The 15918-nt window shown below is 35.1% G+C and overlaps 2 protein-coding genes across 2 annotated transcripts; one reads left to right on the top strand and one right to left on the bottom strand.

Annotated features, from left to right (window-relative positions):
- The first annotated feature begins 9899 nt into the window (after positions 1 to 9899).
- On the top strand, positions 9900 to 10563 carry LOC133329883 (ragulator complex protein LAMTOR4 homolog). Its single transcript, XM_061538341.1, has 2 exons — positions 9900 to 10042; positions 10130 to 10563. The coding sequence occupies exons 1-2, from the start codon at positions 9909 to 9911 to the stop codon at positions 10356 to 10358; spliced, it is 363 nt and encodes a 120-aa protein (XP_061394325.1). The 5' UTR covers positions 9900 to 9908; the 3' UTR covers positions 10359 to 10563.
- Positions 10497 to 13040, bottom strand: LOC133329885 (vacuolar fusion protein CCZ1 homolog). The gene is made up of 5 exons (XM_061538343.1): positions 12957 to 13040; positions 12788 to 12885; positions 12407 to 12719; positions 12122 to 12297; positions 10497 to 11263 (listed from the first exon to the last, which is right to left on the bottom strand). Exons 1-5 carry the CDS (start codon positions 13038 to 13040, stop codon positions 10519 to 10521), a joined length of 1416 nt encoding a protein of 471 aa, XP_061394327.1. The 3' UTR covers positions 10497 to 10518.
- Between the last annotated feature and the right edge of the window lie 2878 nt (positions 13041 to 15918).

The raw sequence follows: 15918 nt of genomic DNA, 5'->3' as shown, positions 1-15918 counted from the left end.
TTAGCACTGTTACCACGAAAGACCGGGTGACTCCCATTAATCAAATCTAAAATTGGTCGGATTTTTCCTAGTGGCCACAATCCCAGATGAAGTCAAATTCTTCAGCGCTCAATTCGGTTTTTGCGCATAAAATATGGATTGCTTACCACTTCAGTTCATACAAACTCTTCTGATGTTATACCTTCATCCAGGTGCTCGACAATTTATCCTGTTGTGGATTCAATAGATACCGTGGTTTGGCGAAGTTTCCTATTAAGGGGAATACACATTTTTTTATTAATTTTACTTCGCCAGATCCTAGCATTTATGACGCTTTCTATTACTCAACAAATCCACTTACTTTTTAATTTTTAACTTCACTTGTTTTTAGTCAAGATAAAATTTGTCTCTTCACAATATCATATTTGGTTAAATTTTACTTGTTAGTTTTTCTTTTTCATCCACACCTGAACGATAATATTGCCAAACTGGATGATTTCCCATGATTCTCCCTTTTTATACTCGCGCCATTTTCTTCCAAAAATTTCTTTTTATATTTACTAATTTATCATATAGAATTCTCTCTTTTTTTCAAATGCCCTTGTTGTTTTATTTCCTTACGGTTATTTTATATATTGGCTTCGGAGATGGCAACCTTGAATGGATGGCACCTCCTTGTACAATTTAGTACCGTGTGATCTCACATTATTACTTTTGACATTTCATTTGCTGTCAACTCACCGGTACTAAGTCAACCTATCAAAAGCCATCAAAACGATCAAACGCATTCTTTTTTTTGGGAATATTATTCCTTGTGTTTTTAAATTTATTGTGCTGAAAAAAATTGAAAAAACAGAATCATTGCCGTATGTTGGCTTGGCATTTGCCCAACACTACCAACATCTCAGCTAGTGAACCATACACGCATTCCAATGAACAACAATATGCCTGAAAGAGCTTGTGGTGTGAGTGTGTGTGTGAGTGGCTGCCTTTTTTGTTTTGAATGTCGCTATTCGCGGCTTGATCATTCACAATAGCACCACTGGTAAGTACACCAATAACTTTAGTAATTTATGAATATATAAAATTACAATTCATCCCTTCTATTTCAGGTGATTACATTGCCCAAAGGGTAATGTCATTATTTTGGCAGTAACCTACCCAATGCTTTTTATACTGTCCTGCGACCGACAGATCGTTATGGAATACCATAGGGTACTCACATTGGCATGACAGTCGTTTGGTACTCTATTGATTATAGTTAAACCTCCCGCAACAAATGTTAATATGTTTAGTACTTTTCGGTACCATTTTCGTACACTTATAGTAAAAGTTTCCACAAACTCTGCCATATCACACACAGGATTCTAGCTTCAGACATCAGGGGGTTGATTTTCAAGTTTAGTACCTTTTAGTACTTTTCATTTCGTTTAATTCACATATATTTTAAGGCTATCGAGCCCATATACCACTCGGGTTTCATAGATAAAAATGCATAGCAAATTTCATAGTTTTGCTTCTAACCGTTCCAGCGTTATATAGTTTTTAGTACCCTTTCCGTATAAAATTCTAAAATTAATGTAACCATGACCGGTTATCAGTAATTATGCATTTCAGGTTTATGATGGGTAATTAACATATTCGGAGAAATTATTCAATATAGGTCCATGTTTATATATATTAGGTTGTGAAAAAGAAATCGATTATTTTTATATGAACTATAGGACTTTATTAAACATGCTTCGTAATATCCGTAATATCCGATGCACCGTTTTGTTATATGATTTGTTGCCATTTTAAAGGTAATTTCATAATGCCTCTCTCATAAAAGTCCTGCTATCTATTTGAAAAAAAAACTCTAGTAGTCGATTTTCACAATCCAAAACTGCACATAATTGGCGGTTACAATATGGGAACCATAAACACCATTCACAATTTTTGTCATTAAAGACATTTTGCATATGATATGATTATGATGATAATCGCTTGGTGTCAAGTTCGGACTGTATGGCGGATGCATTAAAACTTCCCAACAATTCCCAATTCTGGCCGTTTCTGTTCTGTAAATAGTTTAAAACAGTTTTATGGTAGATTTTTAGCTCCTGGGCGATGTTACGATCGCTAACATACCGGTAAACTTCGATCATTTCTCCGATTTTATCGACATTTTCGACGACCGGCCTACCTGTGCGAGGTGTATCTTTACCATCAAAAATTCCTGAACGTTGCAGTATCGGAACCATAAACACCATTCACAATTTTAGCCGCTTGGCTTGCATTTTCGCCTTTGTCAAAGAAAAACTGTAAAATGTACCGAATTTTCTCTTTGTTCACTTCAATTTTTAACAACCTGTAACTGACAACTGAATGCACCTAATAGAAAAGAGCAAAATAATAATGCGAAATGTCAAATGTCCAACGATCATAAATCTTACGAGAAATCTATCAGTACAGCCATCTGCCGAAAAAAATAATGGATTTCTTTGTTACAGACACCTTACACAGAAAGAGAGATCGTGCAATAAACTAAAATAAACTCAGTGCAATATTTACATCCGACGACGATAGTGAAGTCTATCATAGTTTTAAGTAAACTTGACTAGTTTATTTGTAAGCGATTTTGTCACTTCATTCTGTATAATTAATGTCATTAATTTCAAAATTGTTTGTAGATTATCCATGTATTTTTACGTAAAAAAATACCTCGTATAAAATTTCCGATTATAGGTAATTTTTGGTTTTTGTCGGTAAATCGGCATCAAGTTCTTAAATGAATTGACTTCCATTATGAAAACGAAAACAAAGTCCAAATTTTTGACATTAAAAAAATCAGCAGACTTTCGCTTGCTGGATGACATTTAATTTGAGATATAACAACTGCTTTCCCATATCGATTGCTTACTGGTTGACCTTATTAATAGGCCATTGTTGCTGGACAGTCAGAAACATGGTGCAATAATAAGATGATGTATCAGAACACAAACATTTTACAAAATGTTGTTCGTTTACCCAAAATTCCAGTAAAAGAGAGTGAATTGAGAGAGCAGATTTGACAGTTGTGTTACTGAGTATTTGCAAATTCTTACAAGGAAAATTTACTCAGTAAGAATTTTCTTGTACCATCAGCTGATATTTAATCAGCTGTTTTGTCATGTTTTGTAAACAAACAAAAAATTGTTCTCAAGAAAATTGATTGTTTTGTGAATTTTATTTTGATTTTGTATCATTAAATACCAAAATGGATGAAGAAAATGCAAGTATTAAAAAAAAGGTAATATAAGTTAATTGGCAGCTGTTTTTATATTTTCCAAATCCAAACAAAAAAGTGTGCATCCCTAACATGTTTTGTGAATTTTATATTGATTTTGTATTATTAAATCAATTGCAAAAATTGAATAACAGGTCACAACCCTTTTAAATGTTTGTGGGGAAACAACATCAATTTTCCGCTTGTTATCCATTTTTCTAATAAAAATGCTGTTTTTTAGTTTGCGCCAATTTGTTTGTTGTTTTAATCAGCTGTGTCGAAACAATCTTTTTACTGGATGTTGTTCGTTTACTTTTTGCAGTTTTCTCTCTTGAAAAGGAAAAATTCGTATTTACTCTCTGCAAATTCTTACTGAGTAAATATTACTGGGAAAGTAAACGAACGAACCTAATAAGATGATGTATCAGAACACAAACATTTGTTTTTGTCTCGATTATCTGTCAAATTTTTCCTTATATTTCAAATGGTTGGCAACATTGCACATCGAATTCAAGAAGAAATTACCCACTTTGACAGTTAATCGAGACATCAGCTGCGCTAAATGGACTACCTATTCATTGTGCCATGGTCAGAAATTAATAAAAAAAATAAACTGTCATTTAAAACGAATAGTGTGTACTGACCTTTAAACAAATTATTGTAAACACAAGTGTGATTAGTCAAAAGTCGACCTATATACACCTACTCTCGTTTCATGAAACCAGTCGCCAAGTGTGAAACGCGTCTTTAAATCCTTTAAGAAGATAAATTTTCTTCGATCCTGGAAGAATTAGCTTTGGACATTGGCGCAAAAGGTACCACTCCACCCCTCTGGGCAACACTACATTTGCCTTTAGCCAATACTGTTATAAAAGGGGACCTATACTATATGATTTTATCATTTCAGATATCGGAATTATCCTTGATTTTTTACATCGAGGAAGGCTATATTGGAGTAAAATCATATCATTTTCTTAAACGGTTTGATTTGATCACTTATTTCTATCGAGGCTAATCTGCCCGCTCGGATACCTTTTGAACAAACTACGCACGAATGTGAGTTTTCATTTGAATCTTATTTTAAACATGATATTTTATTTATTTCGTAAATTTTTTACATTTTGCAGATTTTAACTTTGCGATGAGCAAAACTACGTTAAGTTATAAACAGTCCAAAGCACTGCTAGCCTCTGTGTGGACCCAGGAAACTGTTCAAAGGTTAATAGCACTGTACAAACAATATGAAAATTTGTATAATCCGAATCATATCCAATATACAAATCGCAAAATACGTGAACAGTGTTTGATTAAAATATTCAAAGCATTGCATAAATCTGATAATCGCATCACTCTGAAATACGTGAAGAATAAAATTCATAGCCTAAGATCGTCATATAACAAAGAACAGAGACAGTCGCGAGCTGAGAATAGACCAATGCGTCGCTTCAAGGAACTGGACTTTTTAAAGCCCTTTTGTACTTTTCGAACACTACCGGCGACGGAAACGAATAATGAAGTAAGAAGTATCATTTTTTTTTGTTCCATTCTAATCTGTCATACATATCTGTTTTTGTAGAGTACCGGGGATGGAGATAGTACATTAGACGACAGCACGTCCTTTATGCAGGTATGTGGGTTTTTTGAAATTATTACAATTTTAAACTGAGTTTATATTTAAATTTTAATCGCAATAATTTCTTGTTTGTTTTTTTAGAAACAACGAAAAATTCATGACAATTTGTGGAGTCTGGAATTAACAGAAAAACTGATAGAAACATATGCCAAACATGCTAATCTATACAATAGGTATGATCCCAGTTATAAAGACAATGATGCGCGAAAATATTCCCTAATGGATATTTGCATGAAATTGCAACAATTTAACAAGAATATAACTGTGGAGCACGTCAAGGACAGAATTTATTCTCTACGATCTCAATATGGGAAAGAAGTAAGACGATTGGAATCGTGTAAGCAAAAAGGAAATAAGATAGATGATGACAGTAGATTGTGGTGTTACCATAAACTATCTTTTTTGAATCCATTCCTCAAAAGTAGAAGAGAGACAACAACGAATCTACCGTCGAAAAAAGCTAGTTCATTTTGTTTAAGTGAAGTGAGTAGGAATGTGTAGAAACATGATCGAGTGCATTATTGTTTAATCGAATGTTGCTTTGTTGTTCTTCTTACAGATTTCTGAGGATAGTAGTGACAGTAATTCGGAGAAAAATACATTTAGTGAATTGCCTGCCAATGATGATATCAATGCGGACAATTGTTATAATGTAGAAGACGATTTAGAGCAAATGCCCATTGAAAGGGTAAGTTTTGTTGTTGTTGTAACAGGTTGGCTGTTGGTGAAAGTTCTTTCCTGAAAATATTGATAGAAAACGGATTTGAAGAGAGTAGCCGGAGAAACTGTGCCACCTCCTTTGGCTTTAGCCACAGGTCTATAGGCAATATACTTGTAGGATCGGACGGACAATTGAATAGACGGTGTGTGTCGTGAGGGCTTTGCTGGCACAAGAGGGACACCTATTTAGGGTTCCGGGGAAAATGCCCTCTCGATACGAATTGAGAACATTGCTGTATCCGGACCTTAGTTGTGCCATAATCGAACGGGTTTGCCTAGGAAGAAGTATATCACTCTCCGAAATTGCAGGAGCGTGGAGGATCTATAGTCATTTATGGCTTCGGGGATCGCCAGTTGATGCACGGAATTCATAACGTCCGGTGGAATGACGTATTGAATGCCAATGACGCGGAGGTGGATCTGCCATCACACAGTGATAGTATGCCAGCAGGAACTGTCTATTCAACACCACATTTTGTTGCTCAATTGACATCATTCTGGTCTCCTCATGGAGGTGATCAATGCTCGTCATCTGGACACAGCCGGTTTCAATTCGGTGTGCATTATTTTGAGTTTTTTTGCAAGGATCTCGTTGTGTGTCGCTAAGGAAAGAAGTTCAGACTGGGGCAGCATAATTAAGAATGGAACGACCTATGGCCTTATATGTCGTTACCAACGTTTCTTTATCTTTGCCCCAGGAGGTGCCAGCCAAAACTTTCAAAACTTTATTCCTAACTATCACTTTCTGGTTGAAGTAGTTAGAATGCGAGGAGAAATGAAGGAAGTTATCGAAGACCCCAATGATTTTAGGATTGTGGACGGAGGGGATGCACCTAACTTCAATAGAAATGTCATGTTTTAAATTGGCTTCTCGGGTCCAGGAGGTGAAAAGTGACACAGTAGACTTTGAGGTGGATAATTTAGCACTTACGTCGTCAATGTCAACGCCGGACGAAATAATCGTACAGTCATCGTCGTACGACACATCTGGTGGAGGAATAGAGAGTTTCGCAAGATACATGTTGAACAAAATGGGAGATAGAGCACCGCCTTGCGGTACTCCCATTTTGATCTTGCGATATTTGGATTTTTGGCCACGGAACTCAACGAAGGCCTGCCGCCCATTAAGGTAGTTGGCAAGCCAACGCTTGATATCACTCGGAAGGTTGGAATTTGTGATGTCGGATATCAGCTCGGAATGATCGACCGTATCAAACGCCTTGGACAGATCTAAAGCTACCACAAAGGTCCGTTCAGGTTGTTGTTGTTGTAGCAGCCCTATTGCTTTTACACAATGGGCTGAGGTGACAGACGTTGGCCGAGTAAGACTCCGTTTCAATCTTCGTGGAAACGGGTCCGTTCACCATTCCCAATCTTGGAAGTAATTTCTTCGAAAGCATTCGTTGTGTTGTTGGGTAGCAAGAACGAAACGCTGTTCCAGGGACGGTAGCCAAGGTTTTAGAGTCTCTAAAACCTTTGCTACTGGTGACAGAATAGAAATCGGGCGGTAGGGATCCCAAGTAGTAGCGGACATCGATAACTCGAGAACTTTGGTCAGATAGCCCAGCCCTATTGATCCAAGCTTCTTTAACATGAACATGGATATGCCGTCTGTACCTAGCTGGATGTAAATGATAGTGGCTGCGAGTCTCTTTTAAGATTCTTGGATCTCCGGATAACTGCTCGCTTGGTTCTGTTCTGCGAAGATGGCGGCAGAACTGCAATGCACATTTGTTGGCATCACAATGTTGGATGTTATTGAAGGAAATAGCAGGGAGATTTTATTTCTTTTGGAACCAGATAGACTCTTCTTGAATTTCACATCTGTGGAAGTATAAATTCTCCACCACATTTTTTGGATTTAATATCATGAATTACAACAAATAACGACAGTGAAACCTTGTGCATAAAACCTAAAAAAATTAAAATGATGAATTATTACTTTCTATAATTACAGAGAAAACCATATAATGAGGATGTGAATATTTCAATAACCATCGATACGGTCCCTGAACACGACCAGTCAATACATAACCAAACAGTATGTATTAAAAAACCCCATCAGTTTTGCTCAAGATATTTATTTATTTTTTAATTTAATTTTATTATGAATAATTATAATTGAATCTTTCTCAGAATTCTGACATCGATGTACATCTTAACGAATTCTTCGAAGCCCTACCAGATAATCAACTGCCAAATGAAGTTATTAAAACAGATATTCCCTCTTCAAGCATTAATATTCAAAATAATAATAGTAAAACAAACAAAAGATCAGTAAGTTTTGTGCTCAAATCTAACACATAGACTTCTAATTGTTGATCTTCTAAAATTATAGGTAATAAAACGTGCCAATAATGATCATGATGAAACTAGAATAAATCCTGTAAATAACAAGAAAAGGGTATGTTTGCTTAATAATTGGACATTTAATTCTATTTTTTTATTTCATTTTCACATTTCAGAAAATTGTAATAAGTAAACAATTACTCAACAAGGCGAATTCGCAGCCTTCTCAGCCAGATACCAGTTACGAATGGTTTGGAAAACAAATTACCTTTGAACTAAACTCCTTAAAGAAGGATGAAATACGTCGTGATGCAGTTTGGAAAATTCAAAAAATTCTGCGTGAGGCTTACATGCGTGATAATGTTGACACTTGTTCAGATCCACTAAATATAAAGTCGCAAAATTCCAAGTGATCATTTTTGAAAAAAATAGTTTTTTTTTTAAATTAAAATGTGTCAGCTTGTAAGTTTTACAATTCGAGCAGAAGCAAGTACAAGTGAAATATGAATGGTGTCGCCGTGTTAAATCGTATTAGGCACCAACCAACTCCCCTAATCAAATCAAATGGAAATTATCCAGGGGGCTCTGCTACTGAAGCTAAGAAGTAGGTGAAGGGATTTCTCTTCTGTTTCCAGTAACAGTTTTCCTGTAGCCCATTGCCAACATGGATTCCGTAAGAGGCAGTCTAAATGGCGTTATATTCCAAATATCTGAGAAAATTAAATACCAAATATATGGAATCTATGTCAGAACATACGCAAATTTGTTAAAACTTTCCGCAAGGAATTAATCGATGGAAAGAAGAAATAGAAGCCCCCATCTTAAATGTCTAAATACAGCCTTCTATTAATCAAGAGGAAGAAAAAATAGAAGCCTTTACTGAAATACATTTTAAATTATTGTCTTTTTATTTATTCTAAAATTAAAATGCAATCTTTTTTTCGCATAAAACATCCAATAAATTTCCGAATTTTGCACCTAACCTCCGATAAATTTCCGAATAAAAACATCCGTTAATATTTCGATTTTTTGGAATTTATTAAAAGGTATCCGAAATCGTTCGAATGTTCCTCCAGAGTTTTGTCCGAAATTATGCAGAAAATCCAATAATCTAATGGCGTTGGCTGTTTTGTCCATATGAATTCCTGTTTTTTTTTGTAAAATGCATTTTGCAGTATCAAAATTTTTGCCATGACATATGATAAAGAAGTCGTCAGCAAACTGGAAGAGGCTACAATCGTAATCAATATTATGCAGCTCCGCCGTATAAGTGTTGAACAGTAAGGGACTCAGTCCACAGCCTTGAGGAAGGCTATTGCACACAGTGATTTTTTTGTCCCTTCGAAATATGCGTTTGGACATACCGTCGTAGATCTATTTAATATTGTGTGTATTAAGTTATATTTTTAACAGAATCAGGGAAAATTTACTTATGTCAGTGTTATCATAAGCTTTCCCTATATCTATACAGGCTCCAATTACCGCCCTCTTATTTTTCCTATGAACTTCGATTGATCATTAATTAGATAATTAATGCACGAGCTAACCGGTATCTAATTATTCTTTTCCAAGTGTTCCTGAATACTCTGCTTAAGAGCTGACTCTAGAATTTTCTGATGTGGACATATCTAGGTTATCGGTCTATAGTTGGTAATTATTGCCAGATCCTTGTTCCTTTTAGGCTATCTTTATAATCCTCCAATCCTCTGGAAAGACACCACTATCCCAAGTTTGGATCAAAATCTTTAAAAACTTAATTTTTTCACTATCATGAAATATGATATCCGATCAGGTCCAAGAGCTGATTTGAATTTCCTTGTTTTGAGAAAGGGTTCCAAAGGGTTCCTTACGCATTGGGGATTGGTTCATGAGCTCCCCTCAGTGAATCGTTCAATTGAAACCGTTCATTTGTGAACTACCAAATCGAATGAACTTGGCAACCTTTATCGTCATTTATTTTTGTTTTTCTCTCATTATACGCTGTTCGTTTTATAACTTTGGACTTGGCTGGTCTTTGTTTGACAGAAATTGATTAGAAAAATGGAAAAATTTGCAAATCAAATTGGATTTTTGGTATTGAAAGAAGACGGCGCTGTACTGGAATCCGGGGGTGAACTAGAAAATGATGAAAGAAGTGCCAATATATTCCTAGATCTTATTAATTTGACCGAAAGGTAAGGCGTAAAATTTTAAAGATACGCACACATACACACCAACGAATTCACACAAATTGATTTCCTTGTTTTCTTTTTTGGTTACAGTGTCGATGAGAATTTTATGCCAAACAGTAGCTGCGAAAGAATTTCCATAGTCTATGAGGATCATAGCTATAACATTTGTATGTCCAATCGTCGTATTTATATTGTTAAATTGCGCAATGGTTCCGCAGCGGCAAACAGTCGTCTGGGTGGAGTTGCGTCCAACAGCAGTGTTTATGTTGATGCCAACGAGGGCAATATGAGCTCAACCGGTGCCGCTCTGCTTACTTGAGGAGAATCAAGCACTGTCTGTTGCGTATTCTGCGCCCATAGCATTCGCCGCCAGCGCAGTCCCATGGCGGACAGTGCTTGCCTCCCCACACAAAATACCAAGGATCATCGTTCACGTCGCTTCAATTGGAAAACGCCATTTATTTATTTGATAATTTTGTTTATTTGTCAGAGAATACACCATCTTTAATATCATATTCAGTAAATATACGTTCAGCTTCTTTAGTCATATCGAGCAGGGTGGGTTTGGTACTGAAGACAATGACAAAACGTTGACGCCAATTACCATGTCGCTTGACTACCCAAAAATCATCCGTGGACTTGACCATTATTTCCTCTTGATTGGGAATGGCCATATCATGCACCTTACTATTATCATGGTTATCCCCCGTGAGGCTAAATATATCTGCCATCACATTTAGAATATTTTGTGATAATTTCGTCTTACGTTGACTATCATCTTCACCAAGATTTGTTATCATTTGGAGGCTTCGATCATTTATAAATAAATATTTAGTACCATAGTCACTATCACCGGTCGATGATGCTGTTGCTTTACTTGTTGTTGTTGTCATATTCACCTGTTTATCTAAGTAGTCTTCAATGTCACGTGATAAAATATATAATTGTGTACTAAGTACATTGCCAATATCTTCCAGATATTGTTGGGTAATTTCATTACATTGTTGTTCGAAGAAGAGGCATAAGCTAACATTGGTCGATGGATATATAACCATACGATATGGTTTAATACCATCTTTGTTGCTATGAATATATATTTTGTGTACAGTATGTTTGGTATCACGTGTTGTTGTAAGTTCTCCATTCGCTGTTATTGGTGTTTTCAAATGTTCCTGGACAAATCGATAGAGTGTATATAGCTGGGTGGAATGAAAACGACCGCAACTGAAACCAGAGAAATTTGGATTTTAGTATTTTTCGGATATTTTTATATATAGATGGGTGACTGATAGGCATTTTTAATGAAGATGAAAAAAATCTTAACATTTATCTACTTATTGAAGGCCAAAATGTCTTTTCATAAAAGACCAAAAGGTCTTCCAAGAGAAGAACGAAAGCATTTCCCGCAGAAGACTAAATAGTTTTCTCAAAGAAGACTAAAAAGCCTTTTCATAGAAGACCACAAGGCATTCTTATGCAGAAAAGACTAGTCTAATAAAAAATCAAAAGATCTTAGAAGACAAGGCAAAGGTCTTCTATTAAGAATGTATTTTAATAGCTGCCAAAAACTCATAGAAGAACAAATGGTATTCTAATAAAATACCATAAGATTTTTTCAAAAGAGTCCACAAGATCTTTTAATAGAAGACTAAAAGGTATTTTCATAGAAGACAACATCGTTTTCTCAAAAAAGACCATATGGTCTTCTCAGAGAAGACATTCTCATAAAAGACCGAATTATGTTCTTATAGCAGACCAGAAGGTATTCTCATAGAAGATCAAAATTATTCTGATCGAAGTTCAAAAGTTTTACTCATAGAATACAAGAAGATATTCCAAAAGAAGCCCAAATGATTTTTCAATTCTCAAAGAAGGATAAATGGTATTATCTTTAGAGACAAAATAAGTATATCTAATAGAAGAAAATGTCTTTTTATAGAAGACAAGCGGAATTTTCATACAAGACCAATTTGACTCCACATACTCCCCATCTTTGTTTAGAGGGAATTTATAAAATTTTCCGGTAATTTGATTTTCCATCTCTTCTTCTCTTTTCTTGTTTTGATAATTTTTTTTACTTACGTTACAACTGTGTTCTTGTAGAGGAATAACGAATCCTTAATTGTGGGATATGATGATTTAAGGGATTCAATAAAGTTATGGACTCTCAGGAATAATACTTTATCCAATGGTAAATATTGTAAGGAACGTATAAATTCAAATATATCCTCGGCTGGTAATTTCAATGATGAAATGTACTGAAAAAAATAAACCGAATGAAAATTATAATTCTTATACATATTATTGATTTTTAGAGAGGACAATACTAGTGTATCTTAATTTCTTCTCGCCAGTTTCTTAACAAACCTTATCGAAAAACTCCTCCAACTTGTCCACCAAAATTTCCCGACCATTATCAGGATTCTCGTCCAAGAGCATTTGGAATGTACCCTCTTGCATGCGAAAACGTTCATAGGCCATAATTAATACACGACGATAGACGTCATCATGTAGTTCATATGGATGATATTCAGCATAATCGACACCATCCTTTGTTAGCATTTCCTTGGGGACATTTAGAACCAATACTAACCAAAATGTTGGTTCAGCTTGATATAGTAATTGAACGGTTTTCTCCGTGTGTATAACTTCACAGCCACCAGGTTCATCCGTGAAGGTACTAAAAATGATAAGTAGAGGGGTCTTATAAATTTTTATTCAAATTACCCTATCTATAAGGTGTCTTACTCCGTAAATGTTGTAAATGCTTGACTCAATCCAATATCGGATATTTTCGTGTTCAACTCAATATCCTTGGGATGATAGAAGAGTATTTTTTCCTTTTCCTATATTAAAAAAACAACAAAAAGAATAATATCAATTGACCTTGTTTTGTTTTTACACCCACATTACTTACATGTCCCTCTTTTAGACCATAGGTGGAATTGAAAATATAGAAACTTCTAATGCTGACATCCACCCTTCTTTGTAGATTATGCATTTTTTATCGGCGAATTGAAATTGTTTCCTTTAACTGGGTTGTTCAATGCACCATATCCCAAGCATTGGTTAACGTTCCTCAATAAATATGTCCAGGCAATGACTAGTTCAATTGGCGGATTCACTAAAGGAGCTACAGAACTCGACCAAATACAAAACAATAGGTGTGTCTGGTGACTTTTCCAGTAACATTTACTCAGTAAAAGGTCGTTTACATTTAACCGGATTTGGTTAACCCAGTGGGTTTAAATTTTCAATTCCTTTGAATATATGCCAAATAAATCCTCATAAAGTAGGTTAACCCGGTAAAAAGTTCTAATGTAAATGCCGTATAAGTTCTATTTCAGTGAGAAAGACGTTTTATTCTCTTTTGCAATAATACTGAGAAAAGTAAACTGACAACATCGAATACGATTTTGCTATATATTCCGTAATTTCACTTAAAATGTTGAAATTTATTTTTTTAAGTTATTAAAGAATAAAATTTGTAAAATAAAAAATGTTTTTGACTTTGGTCAAAATTTAAAATTATTGAAATGTGCTGGAAAATTTTACTAGAAGAAATTTGCCAAATAACATTCAGTAAGCTGGCAGCGTAGAACTGTCAAACTAGCTCTCTCTATTCGCTCTCTTTTACTGGACATTGGAGTAAACAGACAACATTCTGTAATATTTGGTAACAATCTATGCTAACAAAAGAGTAACAAGATTGAGGCTACGTTAATCCAGGAATTGGGATTGGAGATCAAGCGGATTTCGTAAATCTAAACGTACCTTGACTGACTGATTGTGGAACCATTTGTATTTAGTGAACCGGTAGAGCTAGAACTCTTAAATTTGAAGTGAGGGTCTCTGATGGAGCGTAGAATAGATAGGTTAGGTTGGGGGATGTGCAGTCACATATGTGGCTGCAGCACTCTGCGACCGTCAGGTCCGTTGTGATCATTCATGAGAAGAAAAGTGATAAGGAGAGATCTATAGGGGAGAGAAGATTGGGGAGATAAAGAGAGATGAGAAGCTTACAGAAAGATGGTAAAAGGTAGAAAGAAGGTAAGTTTGGAATAACGTCGATGGCTATAGAGATCACACAGAAGATATATTACGTGTCAAGGTTGCACTTTCCCAACCACTTTAGGTTTCTAATTATGCTGTATATTAGAGCAGGTTCGGTTGTTGAGAAGAAGCTAAGACTGGATGGAAAGTGAGCACTCACTAGAAGATGCTCAATTGTCTCGGTCTCCTCCTCGTCAACGCAGAGTCTACAGTAATCAGTGGCATCAATATCCCATTTACTAGTAAAGGCCCTGATATTGCAATGACCAGTAATGATTCCTGTCATTACTTTGGTCATAAGATTTCTAGTGCATTGTAGAATTGAGGCATGTTGGTAAATTGTACTTATGTGTACTAAATGTGATACTATTTGAATTTAGGGTGAACCAATAGTGCTGGAATCCTGAAATTTGGAGTTAGAATCACTGTTGGTGTGTAGGATTGGGGTATGTAGGAAGTTTTTGAAATTTCTACTAAAGCGTACTAAATTTGGTACACTTTGTATTTAGGGTAAACCGATAGCTCTGTAATCCTGAAATTGGTAAATATGATTTCTATTAGATTGTACGATGTAGGTAGTAATGGAAAGTGATAGGTGTTTCGATTGAACTGGAATTGGAAATAAAATTTGCTGTTGAGTGTAGTATTGGGGCATGGGTGTAGTTTTGGAAATGGGTACTGAATGGTACAAACTTTGGATTTAGGTGAACCAACAGAGCTGGAATCCGGATATTTGGAATTAATATTACTTTTGGAATGTAGAACTTTGGTATTTGTGCAGTGATAGCAAATTGATTAATACGTGATTTTTTCGTATACTTCGCTCAGAATTTGAACGGTTAAAATATATCTCTTTTATTTTTGAATTGTTCTAAATAAGATTTAAAATAAAATTAATATTGTTGGTCCATCCATTCCTCTATAATAATGTCAAATACGGAAATCAATAAAATCCTTTTTGATGTTTAATCGGATTTTTAAAGATCTCAACAACAATATGACTGATGGTTTTGCCTTGATTGTAACCAACTCACAAAATCTCTCTTCATCAACAACTCTCACAACATTAAACCATGTTTAAATACCAATTTATATGAATGGGGTTTGATTATAAAACAGACCAACAAGTAGAAATCCTCGAACATTTGCCCGAGTCCACATGAACACTAAGGTGCCATGGTAAATAATCTAAAAACGTACACACACTCACATAAATGTAAAATAGAATGCAGGAGAAAGAACGAGAAGGATTTGTTGCATTCAAGGATTTCGGTTTGTGGCAAAGAAAAGTTACTACTCCGAGTAGTGGTGGTGAGTGACTATTTGCAAATGTTGTTTTAATTCAATTTAAAGTTTCCGCTGGTAAACAAATTAACGTCGTACTGAAACTCGATTAAAACGTAACGACATTATAAAGTCATACAAATAAACGCACACACACGCAAAATCCTTTCAAAAACTAAAATAGAAAAACAGTTGAGGCAAAAATTTACATCGACAATAGTAGTAAAATTTCGAATAGGTGCAAATCGAAACGACAACCTCAATGTTGTATCCTTATTACAAGGATATGCAAGTAGAAAATGAGAAGAAAAAAAAGGTTGTAACTTTGCTAGCATTTTTGTTTTGTTTAAAATAAATTAAGAACATCCTGACATGTGTGCATGAAAACGACATACAAAATGGGAAATTTTATAATAATTTTGTGAATAGAAGGTACACTGAGAGAAATAGTAAATGGGATATATATTATAAATATTATTAAGATCCGCAAAAATATTTTGTCTTAAAAGAGTCTTGAACAGCAGATATTTAAATATTTCAAG

Source organism: Musca vetustissima, unplaced genomic scaffold (assembly GCF_032173495.1).
Source record: "Musca vetustissima isolate MV318-11 ecotype Yass unplaced genomic scaffold, APGP_CSIRO_Mvet_v1 utg135667, whole genome shotgun sequence".
Lineage (NCBI taxonomy): Eukaryota > Metazoa > Arthropoda > Insecta > Diptera > Muscidae > Musca > Musca vetustissima.
This window is presented reverse-complemented; position numbering and strand designations above follow the sequence as displayed.

Bases quoted from the DNA above. Each gene is read 5' to 3' on its own strand.
- LOC133329883 (XM_061538341.1), top strand. From the start codon at position 9,909: ATGGAAAAATTTGCAAATCAAATTGGATTTTTGGTATTGAAAGAAGAC. The intron at 10,043-10,129 runs GTAAGGCGTAAA...TTTTGGTTACAG, and splicing joins CTTATTAATTTGACCGAAAG to TGTCGATGAGAATTTTATGC.
- LOC133329885 (XM_061538343.1), bottom strand. From the start codon at position 13,040: ATGCATAATCTACAAAGAAGGGTGGATGTCAGCATTAGAAGTTTCTAT. The intron at 12,886-12,956 runs GTAAGTAATGTG...TTTTTAATATAG, and splicing joins ATGGTCTAAAAGAGGGACAT to GAAAAGGAAAAAATACTCTT. The intron at 12,720-12,787 runs GTAAGACACCTT...TATCATTTTTAG, and splicing joins GCATTTACAACATTTACGGA to TACCTTCACGGATGAACCTG.